At 49.8% G+C, this 25539-nt stretch overlaps 8 protein-coding genes across 8 annotated transcripts; 5 read left to right on the top strand and 3 right to left on the bottom strand.

Annotated features, from left to right (window-relative positions):
• The first annotated feature begins 227 nt into the window (after positions 1-227).
• On the top strand, positions 228-1805 carry M438DRAFT_182075 (oxidoreductase). The gene is made up of 3 exons (XM_029899194.1): positions 228-663; positions 714-1591; positions 1674-1805. The coding sequence occupies exons 1-3, from the start codon at positions 591-593 to the stop codon at positions 1680-1682; spliced, it is 960 nt and encodes a 319-aa protein (XP_029754654.1). The 5' UTR covers positions 228-590; the 3' UTR covers positions 1683-1805.
• A 945-nt stretch (positions 1806-2750) lies between these two features.
• Positions 2751-4909, top strand: M438DRAFT_401148 (aldehyde dehydrogenase). The gene is made up of 2 exons (XM_029909514.1): positions 2751-3413; positions 3464-4909. The coding sequence occupies exons 1-2, from the start codon at positions 3040-3042 to the stop codon at positions 4689-4691; spliced, it is 1602 nt and encodes a 533-aa protein (XP_029754653.1). The 5' UTR covers positions 2751-3039; the 3' UTR covers positions 4692-4909.
• Positions 4910-9333: 4424 nt separating this feature from the next.
• On the bottom strand, positions 9334-10262 carry M438DRAFT_340622 (uncharacterized protein; the record flags this gene model as incomplete). Its single annotated transcript, XM_029904344.1, has 2 exons — positions 9334-9595; positions 9649-10262. The coding sequence occupies 2 exons, from the start codon at positions 10260-10262 to the stop codon at positions 9334-9336; spliced, it is 876 nt and encodes a 291-aa protein (XP_029754652.1).
• A 262-nt stretch (positions 10263-10524) lies between these two features.
• M438DRAFT_370179 (uncharacterized protein) lies at positions 10525-14473 on the top strand (the record flags this gene model as incomplete). Its single annotated transcript, XM_029908159.1, has 5 exons — positions 10525-10829; positions 10968-11705; positions 11862-12517; positions 12671-13179; positions 13246-14473. The coding sequence occupies 5 exons, from the start codon at positions 10525-10527 to the stop codon at positions 14173-14175; spliced, it is 3138 nt and encodes a 1045-aa protein (XP_029754651.1). The 3' UTR covers positions 14176-14473.
• On the top strand, positions 14098-14473 carry M438DRAFT_350400 (uncharacterized protein; the record flags this gene model as incomplete). Its single annotated transcript, XM_029906620.1, has 1 exon — positions 14098-14473. A coding segment is annotated over exon 1 (163 nt), but the record flags the coding sequence as incomplete, so codon positions are not given.
• Positions 14474-16338: 1865 nt separating this feature from the next.
• M438DRAFT_182031 (uncharacterized protein) lies at positions 16339-17028 on the bottom strand. The gene has a single exon (XM_029899193.1). It carries the CDS (start codon positions 16879-16881, stop codon positions 16477-16479), a length of 405 nt encoding a protein of 134 aa, XP_029754649.1. The 5' UTR covers positions 16882-17028; the 3' UTR covers positions 16339-16476.
• A 1519-nt stretch (positions 17029-18547) lies between these two features.
• On the bottom strand, positions 18548-21043 carry M438DRAFT_360471 (uncharacterized protein; the record flags this gene model as incomplete). Its single annotated transcript, XM_029907434.1, has 4 exons — positions 18548-18766; positions 18980-19014; positions 19230-19703; positions 19792-21043. The coding sequence occupies 4 exons, from the start codon at positions 21041-21043 to the stop codon at positions 18548-18550; spliced, it is 1980 nt and encodes a 659-aa protein (XP_029754648.1).
• A 946-nt stretch (positions 21044-21989) lies between these two features.
• M438DRAFT_410197 (uncharacterized protein) lies at positions 21990-23488 on the top strand (the record flags this gene model as incomplete). Its single annotated transcript, XM_029910074.1, has 3 exons — positions 21990-22319; positions 22395-22748; positions 22804-23488. 3 exons carry the CDS (start codon positions 21990-21992, stop codon positions 23032-23034), a joined length of 915 nt encoding a protein of 304 aa, XP_029754647.1. The 3' UTR covers positions 23035-23488.
• Positions 23489-25539: the final 2051 nt, after the last annotated feature.

Here is a 25539-nt window from a genome sequence, read left to right as displayed (position 1 = left end):
TGTCCTAACTCATTGGTAACAGACTTTGGCCATGATCTAAAATGCTTTCACAGCTTACGAAAGGCACATCACAAAATCAATGGCTGTTCTGTCGCAATTCCGATGCAGAAGTTCCAACCGATGCATCTCTGCTTTTGTCCACGTTAGTGGAAGCGGGCACGGTCGCACATCAAGAATAACCTTATTTTTCTTCTTTCGCGCCTTCGTGCCTTACAGCGTGCCTGACCACCATCAGAGCAAAATCTCTACGCTATCCGTCGCATCCCGAAAGTAAAGACTGCCATGATGGTGTGAGCAAGACGATGGGAACATTTCGAGAATCAAACCCCGGAATGTGTCATTGTTGCTTAGGCAGCAACCCTGCAGGAACGGAAGACGGACGAACCGCGTCCCCGGCTCCGAGACGGTCGATACATCGTCCCATGTTGGAAAAATCGGTTCAATGTCAGCATCAGTAAGTCTCACAAACATAATCCTGATCACAAGACAATTCTGGTCTCATGGTCTTCACTGAAGACACACATATATCTACTACTCAATCCAATTGATATTGGTCCATTCTGGTCTCTCCGTCACGCACCTGAACAACAATGCCTTCACAACAATTTAACACTCTCAAAGCCATACCGGACCTGTCCGGAAAGGTCATTCTCATTACAGGAGGTAAGTTTGAAGCCCACAGCATATTTTACAAGTGTTCTAACAACATCCAGGTACTTCCGGCGTGGGCGCAGAAACAGTAAAACAACTCGCAGTTCACAATCCAAGCAAGATCTTCTTCACCGGCCGGAACACAAAGGCCGCCAACACTCTTATCGAGTCAACAAAACTTCTCAATCCACATGTCCAAGTCCGATTTGTACCTTGCGATCTTTCTGATCTGAGTTCCGTGCGCCAAGCAAGTAACAGAATCGCTGCAAAGGCAACAAGAATTGATCTCTTCTTTTGCAATGCTGGAGTGATGGCACTCCCACCCGGTCTTAGCAAAGATGGCTACGAACAACAATTCGCCACCAACCATCTCGGCCATGCGCTTTTGATCGACCTTCTCATGCCAGTACTGCAGGACACGGCGGCGTTGCCAGGCTCCGACGTCCGCATCATCATTACATCTTCACAGGCAGCCACCATGGGATTGACGCCGAAGGGTGGCATCAACTTCCGTGTGTTGAGAACAGAGCAGAAGATGTTTGGTGGACGTTGGCTTCGCTATGGACAGTCGAAGCTGGCGAACATCTTGTACGCCAAGGCTTTGCAGAAGCAGTATCCTTGTATCACCACTGTGTCCATACACCCAGGTATTGGTTACACAGGCTTGCAAGGCAATCTCAAATTGTTCGATCGTTTCATCATGTGGATCACCACAATCGGCAAGCGAAGCTCTGTCGAGCAGCTCTCATGGAATGGACTTTGGGCTGCCACAGCGCCGAAAGGAGTAGCAAAGGGCCAGGTGCAAGGGGGAGAGTACTTCGAGCCCATTGGCATCAAGCCAAGAGCCATCGATTACCAAACCAACACAGCTTTGGAGGACGAGCTATGGGATTGGACACAAGAAGAGTTGGAAGCTTGGGAATTGAAAGCAGGCCTCAAGGTACGACATTCTTTCTCTTCATCTTCTTAGATAGTCTTCACCTTTTACGACCTTTATGTATTATGTACTTACGATTGAAATGGATCATTAGTCGAGTTTGTTATCTGCTTTCTTTGGACCGACCACTGTGATCAATCGAGTTGCTTCCGCCGCTTCTGGTATCTCGGGAGAGGAAACTCCGCGCCCGCCGATGAGGCAGAGAGTTTTCAGTCCTGGTTATGTTGACTCGAGGCGATTGTTGCATCCATTTCCGGAGGTCCGAGTGAATTCTTACGAGTATGATTTCGCTTGACGTCTATACACAGTATTTCGTGCTATCAGAAGTCAGTAATACTCAATGTCCCATCCATGGCTGGCTCATGTTACAATTTTCAAGCGTACAGCCGCTTTGCCGATCATCAGAATGATAAGAGGTCAACCTGGTCTCATCCGTTGCCAGACTGCGTTACAAGTGTGGTCCTCGAAGCACAGAAGATGGATCATGTCATCAGCCGGGGTTGTCAGGGAGGTTGCAAAGGCTAAGGACATGACAGGAAGAGCCAGGCCTGCGATCCCGGACCACGTGAAGTTTGACTGGGGGGAGGTGACCTGGTCGGCGACCTCTGGGGCTCTGCATCAAGTCCTCCCAGCGGCGCGGAATCGTCTCTTCAAAGCCGGCCTCCTTCCCACCCGGATAGAGATGTGAGCCCATTTTGTCAAAACACCCAGATGGTGTATCTTTGACTGTATTGCATGCAATCTCGGTGAATAATTTTTCTCTGCTAGTTTCTAATGTTCAATGCGAATGAGCAGACGTTATGACTTTGTGCTTGGTTCACGACAGACGAAACCGGCCGAGCATAATGTTGATTGAAAGCACTTAACCACGCCATCTCTTCTCGGACCAACTTACAAGCTGACGGAATAAATCATCGCTTACCACTGCTTTCTGCAGTCATGTTCCTCAGCGAATCTTTGGCGTATTCATTTGGTTTTGAGATATGCGAGGATAGCGGCAGGGTTGCCCTGCATTCGCAGATCAACGGAAGTGGAATCTGCATCGATCCGACAGCTTCTTGACAGGCGTTTGCCAAAAAGCACGGATGCTGATCTTCTCGGGCTCGGAGACTTTCTTCAAACAATCTCCGATTGGCTGCACTTCCGTGAGCAAGCGTGACGTACAAGACCCTGGGGAAGGAACAAAGGAGCGAAAGACGAGATGCTCCGGCAGCTCGCAAGCTGTTCTGATTCGAGGTGCTCGAGTCTTGTCACTTGTCGACTACAAGTTGACAAGATACACGTTGGTGTGTCTGGTCGCGAGATCGAAATGAACATTGTACAACGACGAGCCGAGGCTCAAGCTGCAGCATGCTGTGTCAGATGAGGGGAGCGCAAGCGACCTCGACCAGCTCGCCCATCCAGGTCGCTCTTTCCCATTTCTCTCAGCACAACACGTGGGACTTTCCAAGATGACTTCAAAGCTCCCAGAATTCAAGCACACTGCTGTCGAGGATCTCAATGCCATCCACTCACGACTTTACGACACATTCCACTCGCAGAAGACGAAGCCTTTGAGCTGGCGCGTAACGCAACTCCGCAAGCTATGGTGGGCTATCAAGGACCGCGAAGAACAGTTAGGTGAAGCTCTCCAGCGCGACCTTGGAAGACCTTTCTACGAGGCCTACCTTACTGAGATTGGCTGGGTCCTGAACGACATCATCTTCACAATCAACAACATCGAGAAATGGGCAAAGGAGGAAAGCGCCAGCGATGTGCCTCTCACCTTCATGGCTATGCGGCCTCGTGTCCGCAAGGAGCCATTGGGCGTAGTGTTGGTTCTCGGGTGAGTGCTGTTGGGCCATGATGACGTGTAGTATACTGATGTCAGAACAGAGCCTTCAACTTCCCCGTCCAACTTTCGCTCGGCCCTGTTATCGGAGCCATCGCTGCTGGTTGTACCGTCGTTCTCAAGCCATCGGAAAGCTCGCCCTATACTGCCGCCCTCCTGCAAGAAGCTATGGAAGCCTCCCTCGATCCCTCGGCCTTTGTCTGCGTTCAAGGCGCCATCCCCGAGAGTAGCGCTTTGCTAGAGTGCAAGTGGGACAAGATCTTCTACACTGGCTCTGGCACCGTCGGAAAGATCATTGCGAAGAAGGGAGCGGAGACATTGACCCCGGTCACGCTCGAGCTCGGTGGTCGCAACCCGGCCATCATCACAAAGAATGCAGACCCTCGTCTTGCTGCTAGACGTTTGCTCTGGGCTAAGGGTCTCAACGCAGGCCAAGTCTGCGTCAGTCAGAACTATATCTTGGTCGACAAAGATGTCCTGCCTTTCTTTGTCAAGGAGCTCAAGACTGCCATCAAGGAGTTCTACCCAGACGGTCCCAAGGAAAGCAAGGACTTCGGTCGTATTGTCAACTCACGTCAATTCGACCGCCTGAAGAAGATGCTCGACTCTAGTGAGGGCGAGATTTTGTACGGTGGAGAGATGGATGCCGAGACGAACTACATTGCCCCCACCATCATTCGTGTTTCATCTACCTCGGACTCTCTCGTCGTGGACGAGTCGTTCGGCCCCTTCATTCCTCTTCTCGCAGTTGACAATCTTGACGAAGCTATTCGCCTCGCCAACGAAGTCCACAGCACACCTCTTGGTCTCTACGCCTTCGGCAGCAAAGCCGACACCAACCGCATCCTTTCGGAGACTCGCAGTGGTGGCGCCAGTATCAATGATGGCTTTACCCACGCCTCCCTCCCTACAGTCGAGTTTGGCGGTGTCGGTGACAGTGGTGCTGGTTGTTACCGTGGCAAGGCATCTTTCGATTGCTTCACACACCGTCGTGTCGTCACCAACACACCTGCTTGGGTTGAGAGCTTGTTGTCCGTCAGATACCCACCCTACAAGGGCAAGCTTGCCCAGCTGAAGAGAATGAACGACTTTGCTCCCAACTTTGATCGTGAAGGCAAGATCGTGACGCTAGGATTTGTCGCAAGAATCTTGGCTCTGGGCGGAGCAAGTGTTGGACAGGGTATCAAGAGATGGCTCATCTTCGCCATTTTGGCCCTCGGTGTGAGATATGGACAAATGCTTGGTCTACAGGAAAGGTTGAAGAGAACTTGAGAAGATCTTGAGGCACACAATGCGACAGAAAAGTCTAAGGTTGAACAGTACCAGTTTAATGAATGTAGGTGGATCTGAACAAATTTCATATCTTGCATGTCCAAGCGAACATCGACACGATAGTTACTACTTGTCAAGTCTTGATACATTTGGAATAGTTGAACAAGTAGCCAAGTGACAGGGTCCTCGTGAGGCCTGCATTTGTCGTGATTAGGGACGTTACTCGAGGAGAGTTCTTGCACCGTCTTCGAAAGCAAAACGAAACAACGCTCATGTTTCCGGAAGGTGTGAGCGAATATCAAGTGCTATAAATACATTGTTTGTGTATCTAGGTTGTTGCCTTACGCAAAACCCCGACTCGGGTGTAGAAGGGACTCTGCAAACTCGTGGCTGCTCACTGGATAAGAGTTGTGTCTCCATGAAAGCCGCCCCTAGTACCCGGTCTCCCATCGAGCAAAGTGATCGGGTCCATGAAGCATCGCTACAGGGGATGTGCCCGACGCCTGAACTTGGGGTTAATGGTTATGACCCCGTGAATGAGAACCAAGGGGAAGGATGAGTGTCAGGGACCCGAGCACCTCCTTCTCCGTGATCGACCACCATGGAGCTTCGGACATTCTTGCACAGCATCCGTTGCATGGTAGTTGGACTGAGCAGGCAAGAAGCCGGCACTGATCTCTCACGCTTGGCAGGGAGAGGAGGATGTTGTGGTGAGAACAAAGTTGTCTGGACGTTCGAGTTTTAAAGCTCGCCAGTGACGGTCACTTGGCTGGAGATAGGGAGATGCGCATGCTTTAGCCTTTCGGGTTGTTTCGTGCTGTAGTTGATGAGATGGGTCATAACTCAAGTATCCCTGTCGCGAGATCGTTTGTCGACAGCGCGAACACAAGCACTGAAAATGCTGTCATTTGTCGTTCGAAATAGAGAGTACAACGAACAACAAGATCGAGATTCGTGAGCTACATAGGCTCGACTTCTCACATGTTTGAATGATTTCTTTTGTCCCCCCATGTGCTCCTCAAAACAGAAGACCGTGGAGAGGAATCTGTGGCATTCGTTCCGCTGGAGGATTTGCTTCTCAATGCTTTCTGCCGCGAGACAGGCGAGGACCAGGTCCATGAAACGTGCGAGCCTCTCCAATCATTAACAGTAAAGCAAGTGCAACGAGGTTAGCAAACGTCTCACGAAGAGTGTAGCAGTCAAAGACGAGTATGATTGACCTGTGTTACTTCCTCTTCTCCCAGCACGGCCTTTCAGACACAATTGCCAGGCGCAGGCGTTTGTCTCCAGTCTTGCTGTGAATGGGAATGGAAGCTTTGACTTGCAACTCCTCAAATGACTTCGTTTTCACTTGGAAGATTCTGCTGAACACAAGCGGACGCTTTTGTGTTCGAACATTGAATGCAAAACTGAGAGTCGGGGCCGTCATCGTCTGTGTCGTACTGATGAGGCAATGATAGGATACTACCAAAGGCTGTGCTGAGCTTTAGAACCACACATTTGCGAAGCGCATTTCCGTATCATGAGAAGACCGTAAGATGATGCCACCAAGAATTGGCGTTGGGTTATGCGACTTGCAACGCAAAATCGGCACATGCGTACCGATCTTGCATATGACAACTCTAACGTCTATAAAAAGTGCTCGATGGGAATCATTGTTTTCTGATAATACCATAAACCGAAAGTTGGATGCCAGTTTGATGCCAGTTGCGTGAGAGCAGTCTGCTGCGTTGAATTTATGTACATTCCCGACCGCTCGTCAGGAGATCTGCAAACAAGAACAGCAGGTCCATGATGTTCTTGCAGAAGACGGTGTCTCTGGCGATCTAAGCATCTTCATCTGATAGATACACCAAGCTACCGAGGATGAGAGAGAGACGAAGATAAACTGTGTATCACTGACCTGTTTTCTTCCATTGTTACTTCTCGAGGCTTGAGTAAAATATTAGCATGACAATTTCAACAGTAGGCACGCTCTCCCTCCACAATGATCGGAACTCGCCATGCGGATGTCTGGAACTGCGGTGATTTATTGTGCTCGAGTCACTTTTATATTCCAGTGAGGTACCATTCTCGCTTCGCATTCGATCATTGCGTGAAAATGCTTGCTATAACAAACTTGACATCCGTGCAACCTGGAAAAGCAGGAGCTTTGAGACGAAGCATTCTCGGATCAAGGGTTTGCAGTCATATATAAGACACCAAACAAAAAACTTATTGTAATCTCTGGACCATCAAGGTCAAGATTGTACTTGAACCGCCCACGTCGAAGACCGCGTTAAGAAGTTCTATCGCGAATTGACTGATCGATTCGGTATTTGATCGACTGCTCAGGACAAGCGAGTGGTCAGGTCCATGATACTCATCGTCTTGTACATCTCCAAGCATGGCGGCTAAGGCAAGATCTAAGCTCAGGAGCAGATTTCTATAGAGAGGTCTGGTAGTAGAAGGAGTCATGGACCTATCTTTCTCCTTTCTCCAGCTACATTTCATGTAAGATGAATAGGAAGAGTCAAAAGAGACAGTCATCTAGTCTGAAGTTTGTGTTGACACGGGGATGCTCATGCGAGAAGATTAAGAAGATCGTTCACTAACTCCGAGTTCGTCTTGCGTATCTCTGTTGTAGAGTTACACTAGCAGCGTCACACTACGCTGTCTTAAGCTGGTAGCATACAACTCAATCAGAAAGGAAGAGAAAGTGCAGCTGGAACTGATGATAATCGGGGTCTAGAGTTGGTTGCAATATGGAACAGCAACTTCAAACGCTGTGCTAACACTTTGTTCTTCCTTAAAATCTGTGGTGGCATGAGCTGCTTATTCTACAAAATCCACACTCCTCGTCACGCCGTCTTGAGAGGAAGTCGCGTTATTCGCAATTAGCGCCAGAAACGGCATGATCAGAACTTCCGGGTGAGGTAGATAGCAGCAGCTGAACAGGTCTATGAAGTCAAGAATTTCCTGCTCTTTCAGAGGTGATTCCATCAATCATGTCTATATCATCTCCAGAAGTAGCACTATTTATTCACTGGCATCATTGACCTGTGTTCCTTTCTTTTCTGCTGCCTGCGATGGACTCAAAGGAGCAAGGTAGGACACGTTAACATTCGACGCCATAAACGGCATGGCTCAAACTCAGGATTCGCTTTCCAAACCTGGGTTCAGGCTGCTTTAGAATGGTGGGCAAGCGTCAGCGACAATCCTGGGAGTGGTTTTGTAGGGACACTGCCGCAGTTGTCGGATGCACATGTTACTATGGACTATGGTAATTCTGGGGGGCGTCGTCTACTCCTACGCTTCTGCCACGAGATGATCGTGCAAAATATAAATATCGCTTTTCCCTTGTTGTCCAATGACCTTTTACAGACGAGAGACATCAACGACAACATCGCCTTGGACGGAACGCGAAACACACTGATAGCAATTCGTAATAGTAGGACACTCCTTTCCGGTTGTCGAAGCTCGTGTGTATGCGAAAAGAATGAGCAGGGCCATGAATCACCTGGTATTACACTATCAATGATTTATAGTGTATATGATAATCACGTATTGGAGACGAAAAGAGGGATGAGATCGCGAGTATATCATAAGGATCGTTGACCTGCTTATCTACTGCTGCCTCCGTGGTCGCTCTCAGTCATCTAACTCTGCTAATTTTCAACCAGCTCGCTTGAGACCCCGGTCGTTGAGATATCTTTATTCCCAATATCGGCGTCATGGAAGGAAACAGAAAGCAATGTAGCATGAGAGGCTTCTGAAGTGATGCTACGAAGCCGCGTTTGCGCTGATAAAGTAAAGACGTATGGCGCACAACTCGATCCTCTCCGTAGAATGAACAGGCACATAGTTGTCTTGTCATCATCCACATGGGGTGAAGCAATGGTACTGGTCTCACTAATTCAACACGGGAAAGGCAGAGTTCCGGTATAAGTGCTTCATACGACTGGCTACCCTTGGATTCTTCTCATACCATTAACTTCGAAGGCGGAATGGAGAAGACTCTCGACCGCGACTTCAGAAAGTTCCTTGCTCGAATCCATATCGATCCTTAATCTGAGCAAAGGAAGTAAGGCAGCAAGGGAAGAGCACCCATCAGGTCAACGAATCTTGACTTCTGCAACGATACTATTCATACACTGGCAGCTTACCAAAAAGCCTGACCCGAGCCAGAGCGTACAATGGGAGAGCTGACTGATTGGCGTATCACTGACCTGGGTGTCCCGATGGCAGACCTGGCCCTGCAGTTTACATCAAATGTGAACCTTGTGCTTCGCAGCTACGTTCGACAAATCACGCTCCTCTTCTATATCTCTGTGTTCTTGAGTTTGTACTTTTGTCAATCAGGAGTCAGAAGACCTCATATAGTATATCTTACCCTTGAGTATCATGCGGATGTGATAGAGGAACTGATATAGCGTACATCACCGAACGACATGGATTATTATGACTATCACTACGTTTGCTACAACTTTACTCCTGCCATGCTTCGCAACCGAATTGTAAAGAAATGCAACGCAAGAACGCTTGGGAAAAACGGATTGCAACGCCTTAGACTCTCTCAGAACAGCTTGAAGCTTAGGTACATCCTAGAGGAAGTAGTCCTAACAGATTCCTTGAAGAACAATTCAAAGATGAAGTCGCACTACTACTGGTCGAAACGAAGCTCGTAGTAGGTGCTCTGGATGTGACGCTGGTAGACGCCGAGGGACTGCTTACTAGTGAAGCTGCTGACGATGATCTCGATGTCGACGAACTCGAGGATGATGAGCTTGACGAAATTGATGACGAGCTCGGTGGCACAGCTGTCGAAGTGGGTCTGGAGATCGACGAGCTCAATGTTTGTACAGGCGATGGAGTAGTAGTGGTTGTCGTCGTAGGCGTGTACACAGTTGAGAACCTCGATACCGCTGACGTTGTGGCAGCCGTTGCACATCTAGGCTGCCAGAAAGCATTTCCACACCCTACCCAAGCACTTGCAACAGCATTGTATGGATTTGAACCCTTCTGCACCGCCGCAGCTGCAGTCGGAAGCCCCTGAACCACTGAGAAAGATGTGCTTCGCGAAGTGGATCCAGTGGAAGAGATTACATCTACCACGCGACTTTGCAGAAGGACCAAGACCACGGCGCCAGGAAGATTTTGACCAGGAGTAGTGTTGGAGTTGAGATTGCTGACAAAAGTGCACTGGCCATTTACAAAGGAAGAAGCCAGACAGTTTGCGCTATAGGAGCAAGCATTACTGCAGGTTGCCAGACTGGTGTATCCGGATTGAGTAGTAATGTTACTGCTTGCTGGGTACGATTGATTGCACAAGATACCGTATTCTGAGCCTGAGTAATCCAGATAACTGAAGCCATTCAGATTCGGGCAAGCGATATTGGCTGGGAAGGCCACATTTGTTCCAGTATCGGCGCCCACGCTGGTGAATGTTGAGAAGTAAGTGCAAAGGCTTGTTGTGACGACGTAAGATGTTCCAACACAACTTGCCACATTCAGACAGGAGTTTACGCAAGATGCAAAATCAGGCTGCGTGTTCGATGTGATTGGAACTCTTGAGATTGGCTCGCGATTCATGGCAAATCCATGCAAACCATGTTGAGGAAGGCCACGCTTTCGTGATGCAGCATTTGTGTTGCATTGAATTTGATAGCCATTGCCATTCTGATCAGTGTAGTAGGTACCGTCATCATCAGGACAAGTGAATACTGCCGAGGACCTTGATACTGATCCTGTAGGGGCAGCAGAAGGTGTTGAAACTATCTGGGTGGACGAGTCACTTGTAGTAGATGACCTTGGCGATGGAGTCAAAGTGACACCAACAAACGCTGATCCCGGTATGGATGAGAACGATGCACTGATTTCGGAGGAGCTACTCGAGACGGCGGCAGAATTAGGAGAATTCGATGTCGTGGTCGTGGTCGTTGTAGTTATAGTTGTTGAACGAGGGGTCGGTGTCAGTGTGACTCCGACAAAGGCAACACCATCCGAAGACGAGTATGAGCCACTAACTGCACTTGAGGAGCTTGATAAATCACTTGATAAAGTACTGCTAGATGCAGCTTGTGATGATGAGCTCAAAGCTGTTATCGACGATGTAGTGGACGTCACCGTGCTGGTGACAGTCCCTGGTGTGGGTGTAAGGTATGTAGTCTGTGTCAAATTGATCACGGTGCTTGTTGTTGAAGTTGTGAAAATTTGAGGATTCGACGTCGGGCTCGGTGAAAGATCACTAGATGTGGAGCTAGAAGAGGGACTTGGAGATGTCAAAATCGCAGTCAGAGTCGTTGCGGTAGTTGGAATGGTCGCTGTTGTAGGCGTCGTTGCGGTAGTAGGAGTCGTCGCTGTCGTAGGTGTCGTTGCCGTGGTGGGCGTGGCCAAAACCGAGCTGAGCGATGAGGATCCACTGCTTGATACCGAAGAACTGATAGAAGACGACAGACTACTACTGCTTGATGAGGACAGGCTGGAGCTAACACTGGAGCTGCTTGAGGAAGAAGTACTCGAGGATATTGAGGCAGAAATTGATGCGACATTTCCGAGTGATGAAGCCGATGAGGAAAGGCTCGAACTACCCGAAGACGACATGCTCGAGGATAATGAGCTACTTGACGACGATAGGGCCGAGCTGATGCTCGAGCTGCTACTGCTGGACGAGGAAGAAGAACTGCTGGAGGAAATCGAAGCCGAAATTGAGGCAAGTCTTCCTGACGACGACGCCAATGAGGATCCCGACGAGGAGACGCTTGAGCTTGATGACGAAGATAAGCTGGAAGAAGATGAGCTGCTCGCACTAGAGCTACTGCTACTTGACGAGGAGGATACGCTGCTGGACGAGATGGAGGCTGAAACCGAAGCAATCCCCGCGGATGATGAGATTAATGACGAGACCGAGCTGGAAACACTTGAGCTACTCGACGACGACAGACTGGACGAGGAAGAACTGCTCGCGCTCGAACTGCTGCTGCTAGAAGAAGAGGATATGCTGCTCGAAGAAATCGAGGCGGTGATCGAGGCTAGGTTCGCCGAGGAAGAATTCGATGATGAGACCGAGCTAGATAGGCTCGAACTAGATGAGGAAGATACGCTACTAGATGATGAACTGCTTGCGCTTGAGCTGCTGCTACTCGAAGACGAATAACTGCTCGATGAGATTGAAGCAGAAATCGAAGCCAGGCCTGCGGAGGAGGATACCGATGACGAAACCGACGACGATAAACTAGAGCTGCTTGAAGACGATGCGCTGCTAGATGACGAGCTGCTGGCGCTCGAACTGCTACTACTCGATGAAGAGGACAAGACCGAAGCAGAACTTGACGCCAAATTTGCCGAGGACGAGATTGATGATGAAACCGAGCTGGAAACGCTCGAACTAGAAGACGACGATGCGCTACTAGAAGATGAGCTACTCGCGCTCGAGCTACTACTGCTGGAAGAGGAAGATGAGATTGAAGCAGAACTTGAGGCCAAGTCAATCGAGGACGAAATTGACGACGAAGCTGAACTAGAAATACTCGAACTGCTTGAGGAAGAAGCACTTGAGCTACTCGATGACGAGAGGCTAGAACTGACGCTGCTTGAAGAAGATGATGAAGATGAGCTGCTAGAAGAGACCTGGGCGGAAGATGATGCGTCGTCCACGGAGGAAGAAATTGAGGAAGAAATTGAGGAAGAAATTGAGGAAGAAACGCTTGAACTGCTTGATGATGACGAGCTGGAAATACTGGACGATGATGAAGAAGAAAGACTCGAGCTCACACTAGAGCTACTGCTACTAGAAGAGGAAGAGCTGCTTGATGATGTTGCTGATGCCAAGCTGATCGAAACGCCTTGTGCGAAGGAGGCTGAAGAGGATATCGAGGATGAAACGCTACTACTGCTTGACGAGCTCGATGATGATAGGCTGGAACTGATACTGCTGGAAGCTGATGAGCTACTGCTGCTCGATGAAGAAGAAGATTGACTGCTGATCGAAGAAACTGAAGCGGTGACTTGGCCGGCTAAGGATGAATCCGAGGATGACAAACTTGAACTGCTAGAGCTTGAAACAGAAGAGCTGCTGCTACTAGAAGCAGAAGAAGAACTACTGCTACTGCTTGACGATGAGAATGAGGAGCTACTGCTACGCGACGCTGAAGCTGTGACTTGGCCGGCCGAAGAAGAATCTGAACTCGAAACACTCGAGCTACTAGAGGACGAAGAACTAGAACTGAGGCTGCTAGAGACCGACGAGCTACTACTGCTCGAGACTGAGGAGCTGATACTGCTGCTGCTCGATGACGAATATGAAGAAAGGCTGCTGCTGGATGCCGAGGCCCTAATTTGTCCCGCGGATGAAGAATCTGAGCTGGAAACGCTTGAACTACTCGAGGATGAAGCGCTTGAGCTACTACTACTCGAAAGTGATGAGCTACTGCTGCTTGACGCAGAAGAACTGCTGCTACTACTCGTCGAGGATGATACTGATGAAATACTACTCGAGGAAATCGAAGCCGTAATTTGACCAGCCAAACTGTTCGAAGATGATCCTGAAGAAAAAACCGATGACGACGAACTGGAGCTGGCGCTTGAGCTACTACTGCTGGAGAGCGAGGAACTGCTACTGCTCGAAAGTGATGAGCTCTGGCTACTGCTGCTGGAAGATGATGAGGAAGAAATGCTGCTGGATGAAACAGAGGCACCCGTGATTTGTGCAGCAAGAGATGATCCAGACGACGAAATCGATGACGACGAACTAGAACTACTCGAAGACGAAACGCTTGAGCTAGAACTACTTGACGCTGAGGACGAAACCGATGAACTTCTGCTGCTAGATGCTGAAGAACTGCTACTACTGGATGATGATGAGATACTGCTTGACGAGACAGATGCAGTAATCTGGCCAGCTGACGATGAAGCCGAGGATGATATCGAGGATGAAGAACTTGAACTGCTTGAGCTCGAAAGGCTGCTCGAAATCGATGAACTGGCAGAGCTGCTGACTGACGACGAAGAACTGCTACTTGACGAAGAAATACTGCTTGATGAAATTGATGCAGTGACTTGGCCGACCGAGCTGCTCGATAGAGAAGATGCTGAGGACGAAATGGAGGAGGAAGAACTAGAACTACTCGACGACGAGAGGCTTGAGCTAGAACTACTCGATGCTGACGAGCTGCTGCTACTACTCTGCGATGACGAGAGACTACTGCTCGAGGAAGAACTACTAGATGATGAAGCAGAAGCAGTAATTTGTCCCGCGGAATTACTGATTATGGATGATATCGAAGACGACACCGAGGAGCTGCTAGAGGACGACAGGCTGGAACTGACGCTTGAGCTGCTACTACTTGATATTGAGCTGCTGGAACTTGAACTTGACGAGGAAGAAATACTGCTTGACGCGGAAGCGGTAATTTGGCCGGCAGAGCTACTGATCAAGGAAGACGCAGAAGAAGATGCTGAGCTTGACGAACTAGAGCTACTCGATGAGGAGAGACTCGAGCTTTGACTGCTAGATGCGGATGAGCTGCTGGAGCTACTAGAACTGCTGGAACTTGACGAGGATGCCGAAATTGAGGCGGTAAGTTGGCCAGCCGTGTTGCTCGCAAGCGACGACGCCGACGACGAGAAACTTGAGCTGATAATGCTGCTGCTAGACGACGACAGACTTGAGCTCAGGCTGGAACTACTACTGCTTGAAATCGAAGAACTTGAAGAACTAGAACTTGAAGAAACAGAACTTGAAGAAACAGAACTTGAAGAACTGGAACTTGAAGAACTGCCGCTTGACGAAGCCAATGCAGTGATTTGTCCGGCAGAACTGCTGATGGACGAGGAAGCCGAGGAAGAAATGCTGGAAGATGACGAACTCGAAAAACTGGACGATTGGCTACTGGATAAACTTGAGCTTACGCTACTACTCGACGAAGACGAACTACTGGAGCTCGAACTGGACGAAGAAGAAGATAGTGATGCTGAAGCTGTTATGGCACCGGCAGAGCTGCTCAAAGAGGACGATGCTGAGGACGAAAAACTTGAGCTACTCGAGGAGGATTGGCTGGAACTGCTCGATGAGGACCGTGAACTGCTGGACGACGACGAGAGGCTAGAACTGCTGCTGCTAGATGCCGAAGAGCTGCTGGAACTAGAACTTGATGAAGAACTGGATACTGATGCCGTGACGCCTCCCGCGGAACTGCTCTGGGATGAGGAAGCCGAAGAGGAAATACTGGAGCTGCTTGAGGACGATAGACTGCTACTGCTGGATGACGAGAGCGAGGAGCTCACGCTAGAACTACTGCTGCTTGACACCGAGGAGCTGCTTGAACTTGAAACTGACGAAGAACTTGATAGTGAGGCGGTGATTTGGGCAGCAGTACTACTGAGCGACGACGACACGCTCGAGCTACTTGACGAGGAAAGGCTGCTGCTGCTTGATGACGATAGACTGCTGCTACTCGATGACGATAGACTAGAACTGCTCGAGCTTGAAATCGAAGAACTTCGACTGCTTGAGACTGAAGAACTTGAACTTGACGACGACGATGACGACAGGGAGCTGGAGCTCGATGTGGTGGTTGTTATTGCTCCAGTGTATATTACGCTTCCAGCAGAATTGGTCGTGTATCCGGTCGGGTAAACGGTGACAGTGACAGTGACTGGGCATGTCTCTGAGGTCGCGAGTCAGCTTGTGCATCTTGAATCACACAGAATTGATGAACTTACGCGTTGAAGTGGCCGTAGGTTGTGGGCTCGATTGTCCAGCGGATGCTTGTACATCGGTTTGTCCAGTGACTTGTGACGAGATAGCCAGCAAGACTAGCAGTAGCGAACTTTGAATGTGTTTCATCTTCGCGACAATTGCGAGCAAATACGCTCAACCAACAGCTCAATGACCAGCGACAAGAATCTTTGCGATGACCTTCGGGAGAAGAACCCAGTGGAAGGAAACGCCCTAGGCCCGAGGATGTTTCGGCCGATGAAGCTTCGGAGAGAACTGCAGAGCCAAACATTGTATTTCAATCAGGAATGTACGCGTTGTTCAGTGAATCGGTTGTCCGAAGAATGTTGTAGCCCCAACCTAAGATGTTGTCGAAGTTATCGCGTGAGACTGTCGTCGCAAAGCGTGAAGAGCAGTCACTGATGCAAAGCAGATACGTTCACGCCTGTGTGACAGATAGTAGACCTACAACCATCAGACCTACCAAGTATGCCCGCGTCTGAAGCCATTTTCACGCAACATTCCGGCTACAGTATCGGCTTTTCACGTCTCGAAGATCCGGGTAGGCGGCATCATCACATCGTTCTCGGCTCGACGCTCCGACAGCTGAATACACAGTTCCATTATCCGGGCCAGATGAGGCAGTATTGTGCGATTGTGGTGCACAAAAGAAGCAAGGGGCCATCGAGTGCGTAGGAAGGATGTTGTTGTTTCTCCTTTGCCACCGGAGCTTCACATCCGACATTCTGCCGTGGTGAGCGTACCACCCTGTCCTGACATCAACGTTGGCGGACGACAACTTTCCATGTCCAACATTCGCCTCAGGTACCAGATATCTCTAACATACGGATCGTCGACGAGTCTGGCCCCTGCGTGACACAAAATTTCCGCAGGTAATCTCATTCAGCGCAACGCAGTCTTTGCATTGAATGCTGTCTCATCAAATTGTTCTTGGAGTATCAAACGGGACCCACCATGCAATGCGAGGACTCCTGTTCCAAGGTACATACGACCAACGCTGGTATCAATCTCGTCACGATGTGGTACAGCCACTCCATGTTGTGTTGATCATTGAGAAGATGAAGACTGTCATGGGCGTGATTCACTTCTTTCTTGTGGAACAACAAAAGCAACAGATAGATTCAGGAGCATATACAATGGAAGAAGCGGCCGAGCCAAAAGCAGTTGTTGCCGAGCTGAGAGCTGATATTCATTGGCTTTCGCTCCGGTTCTTGGGTGGGTGTGGGCGGCACCGGTTTGAACTTGTCGGGAGACTCTGTAAAGTGGCCGTAGTGCGCGCAATGTCGGCAAATGAGATCGGTTTGGTCTGAGAGGTCTGGATAACACAGGGCTCGCCAGCTCTGGTATTTGTAACGGTATAGATATGGGATAGGAAATTACCTTACGGTGGATGGGCTTGGATGCGCCAGGGCATGTGACTGCAGCAAGGTTGGCGCAGTGTAGTGGGCGTAAGAGAAGGCCACTGGCGTTCATCCTCCTGTGGACGGGCGAGCTGGATGTAGCAGTAGGATATTGTTGTCGACTGGCGCCTGGCGCCTGGTACAGAGGGCGGATTGTGACGTTTCAGCTGTATACCCAAGGCATTCAGGTGGGCGACTGAGGCACCGAGGCTCCTCCAGAAGACATCTTCATCGTAAAACTCCGTTGTGTGGTCGAAGAAGCGGTGGTGCCAAACACAGAAGGACGAGCCGTGGTTTCGCGATGCTTAATGGCCAAGTGGAATACAACCGAGGGGCCAGTGGAGGTTGCGGTTGCCCTAGTGGTTCGGGGTCACGACACGGATGGAGGGAGACGAGGACTGGAAGCGAGCATCTTCGGGACGGGATGTGAATCCATGAGATGGTGTGTCGCATCCTGGTTAGCATAACGTTGTCGGGAAGATCCTGGCGAGGCGGACGTTGAGGTTGGCGTCGAATGCCCAGAGCATTGAGGTTGTTAATTGAGACACTGATGCTTTTCCAGAAGATACGCTGACGATGAGGGCCTGTGGTATCGGCAGTTGTGTGACCCCAGTAGTCTCATGATACTGGCACACCGATTTGAGCTGAGCGACAGGCTGGGCTGGGAGGGTTTATGGGGAGTGACCAAGCTGATCGCAGTTGTTGCAGGTGACGTTGACGATTTGGGCTCGGAGCTGATCCCGTTTGTTGCAGTTGCTGCAGGTGACAACAGTAGGATTGGTGCAGTTGGTTTGTTGTGACTATCAAACAATTCGCCGAAGGATCCTGTAGCATTGAGGTGCATGGCGTTCGTACCCAGTCTGGCTGCGATTGAAGCAGACGCCTGTCATTTCCTTGGGAGTTGGAGAGTGAGCTGAACAAGAAATGGCAGTGAAGGAGGATGTAAAGTGTTTCGAGATGACGCCAAGGCATGGGGATTCGACGTCATGGCCCGCAGGATGTAGCACGTGTGGAGATTCGTGGATCCGGAGCGAAACTCCGCCATCTCCCACAACAGCGTAAGTGTCGCCAGAATCCTTTTTCAAATAATCTGCTAACACTGGTCCACATCAGCCATCCAATGCGCGACTTTGCTTTGAAAACACCGCACCGATCCAAGCCGCCCGATACCGCTTCATGAACCACCCCACCGTGTTGAAGACGCAAAGCGCCCTGCCACCTCAGCAACTCTTTCGTCATGCTCCCCGCCGGTGGCACTACCATCCTAGTTCCCTGCTTGCCATTCAGACTTAGCGACTAGCCTGCTCTTTCGTCCTTCGTCCTCCCCACTCGCCGTGGCCGACATCTTTCCTCCCTCCCTACCCTGGACGGCAGCATCCTCGGCACCTCTGACGCCGCCGCGAATGACGAACCCCAGCTCCAAACGTGGTCTGCCCATTCGCCTTCAATCACGGACAATGAGCGACACAAAGCACAACAGCAAGAGTCCTCGGAGTGACAACCTCGCAAGCTCCCTTGAAGTCGCCGCAGACCCCCACCCACTCTAATGCGCCCGCTCCCTCTCCACCGTAGGGCCTCACTCCTCTCTTTGGCTCGGTCATGGAATACATCGTCCTACCTACCCACTCGGTCGGCTCTGGCACTGGGCAACACACCGAAGAGGATTGCTGCAGACTTGGAAAAGAGAAGGCAAAACTGCGACGTGGGGAAGCAAGAAGAGAACAACCTTGGCTGGGGGCTTATGCAGGCTCAATACTTTCAACACCTGGACGAACAGGAACAGACACTCCAGCGTTACTCCGGTCAAGCCTGCGCAGCTGCACCCCACCATCATCAACCCGCTTTCCATCCACTCCTTTACAATGCGTGTTCATGTCCATGTCCGTCACTATGGGCGGCTGCGACAGTATGCGCCGCGGGTGACAACAGTAGGGTTGGTGCACTTGCCCTGGTTGTGACTAGCAATCAGTCAAAGAGGAATCTATGGCAGTGAGGTGCACGGCGTTCATACCCAGTCTCGCAGCAGTTGAAGCAGGCGCCTGTTAGGAGATGGAAGAATCAAACAAGGTGAGCCATCAGTGTCTTGGAATCGAGAAGAAGGAATGGATCATGTTGGTGCAGGAAGAAGCAGGAGACAAGTCAAACGCGGCAAAGGGGAATAGCAATCGTACCTGCTGTGTTACATTAAGAAAGACACCGAGGGTACCTCCATAACAAGTAAAGCAAAAAGGTCCCCTGAACACAGCTTGCTACTCCGAAAAGCTCAATGTAAGTATTATCTTCCCCTCCAAAAAGCTCAATGCAAGTATCATCTTCCCCTCCAAGAACCAGCGCGAGGCCAGGAATCGATGGGGGAGCACTTGCGAGAAAGGCATGGAATTGAGCACCTGTGAAGAGGGCNGGTTGATCGTGGAGTCTGACCTGATCCGCCTCTTCTTCCATGATTGCCGGCACCGCAGGGGTTGTGCGCGTTCTTCGGCTGTTTGCCATGGCTACCGCGATGCTTGCCCCTCTTCTTCTTCTTCTTCTTGAAGGCATCGCGGTTGTTGATATCATGAAGCATTCGTTGTGGCGCAGGTGCAGATTGTGCTTGCCAAGTAGCCGGCATAGGAGCGTGTCGTGCCATGAAGGTGGTCATGGTCCATGTGGTCGTAGTTGTGGTTATTGTTATTACGGTCACTTGACCTTGTGCGTAGGTAAGCATCGAGGGAGTTGTGATGCCAGAGATGCTGTTGTGGTTGCTGGTGAATCGACGGGACACCGTCAAACCGGGCAAGCAGACAAAGGCACCGTCAAACCGGGCAAGTAGACGGGCACCGTGAAACCGGGCAAGCAGACAAACGGCAAATCCACCGAAGCAGACCACAAGAGCAGAGCCAAAGACGATCGAGAGATCTTGAGGGTTACCAACACCCATATGTCAAAGTACTTTTGTGGGAGTTCATGCGAGAAAGTCAGTAGGGGAGACCAGCTCCACCCCTACCACCGCGGCCGCGACGAGGACGATGACGAACCTGGCCATGGTCGCCATCCTGACCATCTTGACAAACCTGGCCATCTCCACCCTGTTCAGAACCACCTTGGCCATGTCCACCTTGACCTCTTCCAAAGCCGCCGGGACCTCCATAGCCGCCCTGATCGCCAAAGCCTCGCTGGCCTTCAGGACCACCACCATATCCACCGGGGCCGGAGTCCACCTGGGGCTGGATGGCAGGGGCTTGCCCACGTACGACGGTCTCCAACTGTGCCTTGGCGAAGTCCAACACAGCTTGTAAGTTGGGGTCGACGGTGGGAGCAGGAGCTTGAGCACCGAAGTTGACAATGTAGCCGAACCCTGGGGCTTGCCTACCAGAATGTACGAGGTTCTCCAATACTGCCCTAGTGGTGTCCAACGCGGCTTGATAGTTGGGGTCGACCGTGGGAGCAGGAGCTTGAGGGTGGTAGGGCTGCTGAGCCCAGGATTGCGATTGATCGTTGCTCTGGCGAGAGGGATCAAACCAAGTCTGCAAATGGTTGTTGCGACGGTCGTTGACAGTGCTGTCGGAACGGTCGCGGAATTGCGTGAGGGTGCTGCGGGGACCGCGAGGGATGGAGACTGGCGAACGCGAACGCGGGCGAGAAGGTTGTTGAGGTTTGGCGGCAGTAGCCCGATTGGTGCGGTTGCTGTTATCATTGCCACCTTGCTGGCGCTGATTGTTACGACGGTTGCCGACAGCGGTGTCGGAACGGTCGTGGAAACGGGAGGCGGTATTGCGAGGACCGTGGGAACTGGTAGTGGGCGAGCGCGAACGCGAACGAGGGTCTGAAGGGCGCTGACGAACCAACGCTGTCGAGATGACAGCGCCTTCAATCTCGTGATCAGCGTCCTGATGGAGGTCATCATGCTCCCAATTGCCATCGCCCTCGTCGTAGTATTCGATGACTTGCCTCTCCGGCGACGGCGAAGGGTTGTTGAGCATCAAATCCATCAAGGCCTGGCGGTCAGGATGGATGAAAGCCATGGGTTCGGGCACAGCTATGGAGTCAGCAGCGACTGTGGTAAGTGCCAAAGCGCGGTAACGAGCATGCAAGCGACGAACGCGCCCAAGGCGATCCAAGTCAGTGCGAGGAGCGGCCCAAACGCGATCAAGTTCATGCTGCGCGTTGATGGCATACAGACCAGCCATCTGGGAGTCAAGATCTTTGCGCGTATCCCAAAGGGCGGCATCGATGCTGGTGTTGCTGGGGTCGCACATTGTGATTGCTGACTTACCTGGAACGTTCTTTGATTGCGTTTGCTGGTGTTAAGATTGATGGGCACGTGGTTAAAAGGAGGTAGAAGAGGACGCTCAAGGACAAAACAAGCTTGTGCGCAAGCAACAAACACCAACTCTCGGATCCTGGAAAGTCTTTCACTTGGCTTTGATGGAATTCAAAAAGCACAACAAACTCCAACAGTACGGACCAGCAAGCCCTCCTCGTTGCTTGGAAGCACAAGTATTTTCTCATCTGCCTCCGGGATGACCGAGATATCGGGGATTTACCTTTGCAAAGCATTACAATCCTCGCAATCGACCATGCTAATTGCTACGGCCATTTCTTGTTCCCTTTCACTCAAAGAACTACATCCTATACCGAGAAGAACTATGGATAATGGAGTCACGATTCACGACAGACTATCTAACCACATACTTCTTTTGACTTTGGCGGCCTAAATTACAGGCATGCCCATCAGAAAGTCGAGCTCCAAAGCCTCGGACAAGACTACCGAGATGATTGAGAGCACTTTCTCGAAATGTTCGTAGGTATCTTCGGTGCCTTGTCGCTGTTGGTAGGAGACCCAACACGCTTCTCTCATTACAAACCCGCAGCGATGGAAAAGATGCCGGAATATGCTAACCTTTCTTCCACATTAGCTCCTGAACACATGAGAGCGCTCCAGGCTCAGCACAACGACAAAATTCCGTGCTCGAAGGCTATGAGCAAATTCTGTATGGACTCGCTGGCCAGGGATGGTGCCGAACTCGCCACCGATAAAGAGCTTGCCAAACGCCAAAGACAAATCGCCAGAAAGACAAAAAAAGCAGCGCAACGGCCAGGGTTCGCCAACTCCCTAACACACAAAGACAATCGGCGGTGCATGGGAAGTTTCTGGAGTACAAGGCAGAGCAAGCCCACAAGGTCTTTTTGGCAAGACGCACAATGGCTAGATCAATCTGCGACATCGACTGGTCGATTGACGACAAGACGCAGGAAGAATGGGCCAAACAACGTGGCGCATGGGCCACATCGAGTGAGCAGGCAAAGAGTGGGAAAGCTAGGAATGTCTGGGCAAACTTGATCGACCTGGCAAGATTCTATTTACACGGCCGCGAATGGAAAGGCAGACGCTCCCTTGTGGCAGCCCGGAAATCGATGAATGACTGGGAGGTGGATGATAAGGAGTGTGGTTTCGAAGAGGAGTATCCTTCATCCAAGGAGGTCGAGTACGAGTATCCAGGTGAACAGGAGTATCCAGATCCATTTGAGGAGGTCCAGTACGGATACCCAGACGAATAGGCTTCCTACTCCCCTGCTCATCCAACAACAGACTCTGAGCCGTAAAAGTCTGTTCTTGCTTGGGGTCAGAGGTGTCAAGGTTACACGGAAGGCCTCAGCGTCCTCTGCGGGACGTTTTCCTCGACTCTCGAGCCTCTGAGAGACCTGGCAGTTCCGGACAGAAGCTGCAAGGTTCATGTCCCTGTTCTCACTTGGGTTAATGACACCGTTGTCTGCGTGCCCGGCTTACCGGTGCCCCTCTGTTTGACCGGTTTAACGGTGCCTGTTTCCTCGATCAGAATGGGTTGCTTGCAATCGCTTTGCCAATTGGATTTGCGTGAGCAACATTCCTCTCGAAGGACGAGTCGCTTGAGAGTCTTCCTCTCCACGACCCAGCGCAATCGACAAACACGACAAGATGTAGTAAGTTCAAGACCGCAACGATCAATCTCAGAAGACTCTGCTAACGTATCAACAGATCCTGCAGACTTTGAAGAATCCCAGGGTCGACTGGGCGTACTGTCCAACTCTGCCTACTGCCATCCTGTTCAGCATTCTCGTCCGGCTGACAACATGTGCTCACCTGCCGCGAACAATCTACTACCAGCAGAAGAGTGTTGCCATCATCATCTTTGGAGGTCTTCTTGAGACAGTGGCGTTCAGTTTCTGTGATTCAAACACCCCACCTGGACCCTGTATACGAAGCTGAATTCGTTCTGGTTCTCATCGCGCCCTTGTAGATGAATGCATATGACTTCGTCATACTGGGTTGGTTGGTCAACTATTGCATGCCTGATCGCAAGCTGTCGCGAGTCTCTGCGCGAAGAATCGCAGTCATCTTGGCTTGCTCCGATGTTGTGTACGTACCTACTGTGAGACTCGATGATTGAGTAGGGTCGCAGACGACGACAAGGACATCCTCCGTTCAGCTCGCGGGTGAGGCTTACGACTTCCCACAATACCAAGACGGTCAATATGGCATTGCACATCTGCACAGCAGGTGTGGTGTTGCAACAATTCTTCATCTTGTCTTCATCATGTTTGCCATAGCCTGCGAGCGCCGACTGACGCGTGAGTGCGACGCGGTCAAGGCAACAAATGCGAAGAGACTGCTCTAGGCTCTCGATGGATCCTTGGTTTTGATCTCGGTGAGTGAATCGAGTGAGATGCTACAGCGACCGCTGCGTCGCGTGCTGACGACATGACAGTTCCAAACCATTCTTTGCATCATCGATTGCTCGAGTAACCGTAGCAGCAAGATCAATTCTGGACTCGACTGCCATGAGATCTACCAGTACTTGGTCGACTCGTTGCCGATGCATTTCGCATCGGTCATCTTCAACGTGTCTCATGCGGTGCGATTTCTTACCAGTCCTGACGCAGATGAGTTGCGTAAGAAGAGCAGAACAGAAAGGCATGTAGAGAAAGACGCGAGCAGAAGGCGCGCTCAGTGCTATGCATCACGAACGAAACAAACCTCAGCCCCCAACTTACCTTGCGCTATTGTGGAGGTGCGGATCTGCTCCAATTCGACTCCACCAAGCAATTCGAGGCCAGGACCATGAGTGGCTTGTCCAAGTGGTCAGACAGAAGGCAGTACCGCTTCATCCAAGGTAGATGGTAGATAGTTAGAATGCCCGAAAAATCAGGACGGCATGCTTTTTTGTTTAGCATCCCTTCGCTCGGCGACGTCCTTTCGCAAAGATTGGCAATGAATGTTCTAACCTCTGTAGCTACCTCATCCTCGTACGTACATGGCCGTCGCCGTCGCTTCTTCTTCTTTCTTATACGTACATTGCCGTCGCCGTCGCTGCTTCCTCTTCCTTGCACGTACATCGCCGTCACCGTCGCTTCTTCTTCTTTCTTGTACGTATATTGCCATCGCCGTTGCTACTTCTTCTTTCCTATACGTATATTGCTGTCGCCGTCGCTACTTCCTCTTCCTTGCACGTACATTGCCGTCGCCGTCGCTTCTTCTTCTTTCTTGTACGTACATTACCATCGCCGTCGCTACTTCCTCTTCCTTCTACGTATATCGCTGTCGCTATCACTACTTCCTCTTCCTTCTACGTATATCGCCGTTGCTATCGCTTCTTCTTCTTTCTTATACATATATTGCCGTCGCTATTGCTTCTTCTTCTTTCTTATATATATATTACTATTACTATTACTTCTTCTTCTTTCTAACTACTATACTATAAAGGAATTAAGTCGATTCTATTCCTAGTTAATGCAGGGATTTTAGGCTTAGTAAAAAGTAGGGGTTATTTCTATTAAAACTTAGGGGTTAATTCCTAGGCATATAATTCTGTCGCTATTTAGCGTCGCGTACCTATATTATAGTACGCTAATTAGTCTAACGCTAGCGTACAGGCTAGCCCTAGTTTTTTTAGTATAATGCTAAAACGCGACTTACCTACCCTATCTTATAACGCTAAAACGTACCTATCTCTTCCTCTCTATTACCTACCCTATTACGTAACGCTAAAATGCGTCTATCTTCTCCTCTTTATTATACTATAGTTATATTACTTAATGTAATAGCGTATCTACTATAATTATAACATTATCTATCTATAATATACTTTATAATATATATATAAAACACCTATATACTAAAATAGTAACTAATAACGTAGGTTGCTATAAAGCGCCCTAACTCCCTATTAATATATTTAGCTATAACTTTAATAATAATATAATCCTCTTAAATAATCTTTATAATACTAATAAGAGCGATACGTTTAATATTAAGGACATTATATATAAGACTAGCTTATAGAACACGTCTAACCCTAATTACGTAGCACCTATTCTAGGTACTATATTACGTCTATACGTATACGCCCTACTAGTACTAATATATTATAAGTTTAGGAACGTCCCTAGAATAGGATAATAGCTATATTAAAATCGACCTAGCTATCCTTACTAACTACCCTTCCCTATATACTAACTACTCTTCTATAACGTCGCTAGACTAAGCCTATTCTATATATTCTCTATAGTCCTTACTAATACCTCTAGAAAGCCTATTTTAGTATCTTAGCAAAAACTATATACTTATCTACCTCTAATACTAGTATGTAGTTAGTCCTAACCTATAGGTAGTTATTAGGTACCTTTAGAAATATTATAATATATCCTCTATAGCTAATTACTACTCTATCTTCTATCCTTTTACTAATCTTCCTATTATAAGCCTTAACTCTAT

The sequence above is a fragment of the Aureobasidium pullulans genome (genome assembly GCF_000721785.1).
Source record: "Aureobasidium pullulans EXF-150 unplaced genomic scaffold scaffold_50, whole genome shotgun sequence".
Taxonomy (NCBI): Eukaryota; Fungi; Ascomycota; class Dothideomycetes; order Dothideales; family Saccotheciaceae; genus Aureobasidium; species Aureobasidium pullulans.
Note: the sequence above shows the minus strand (reverse complement) of the source record. Positions and strands in the feature narration are given on the sequence as shown.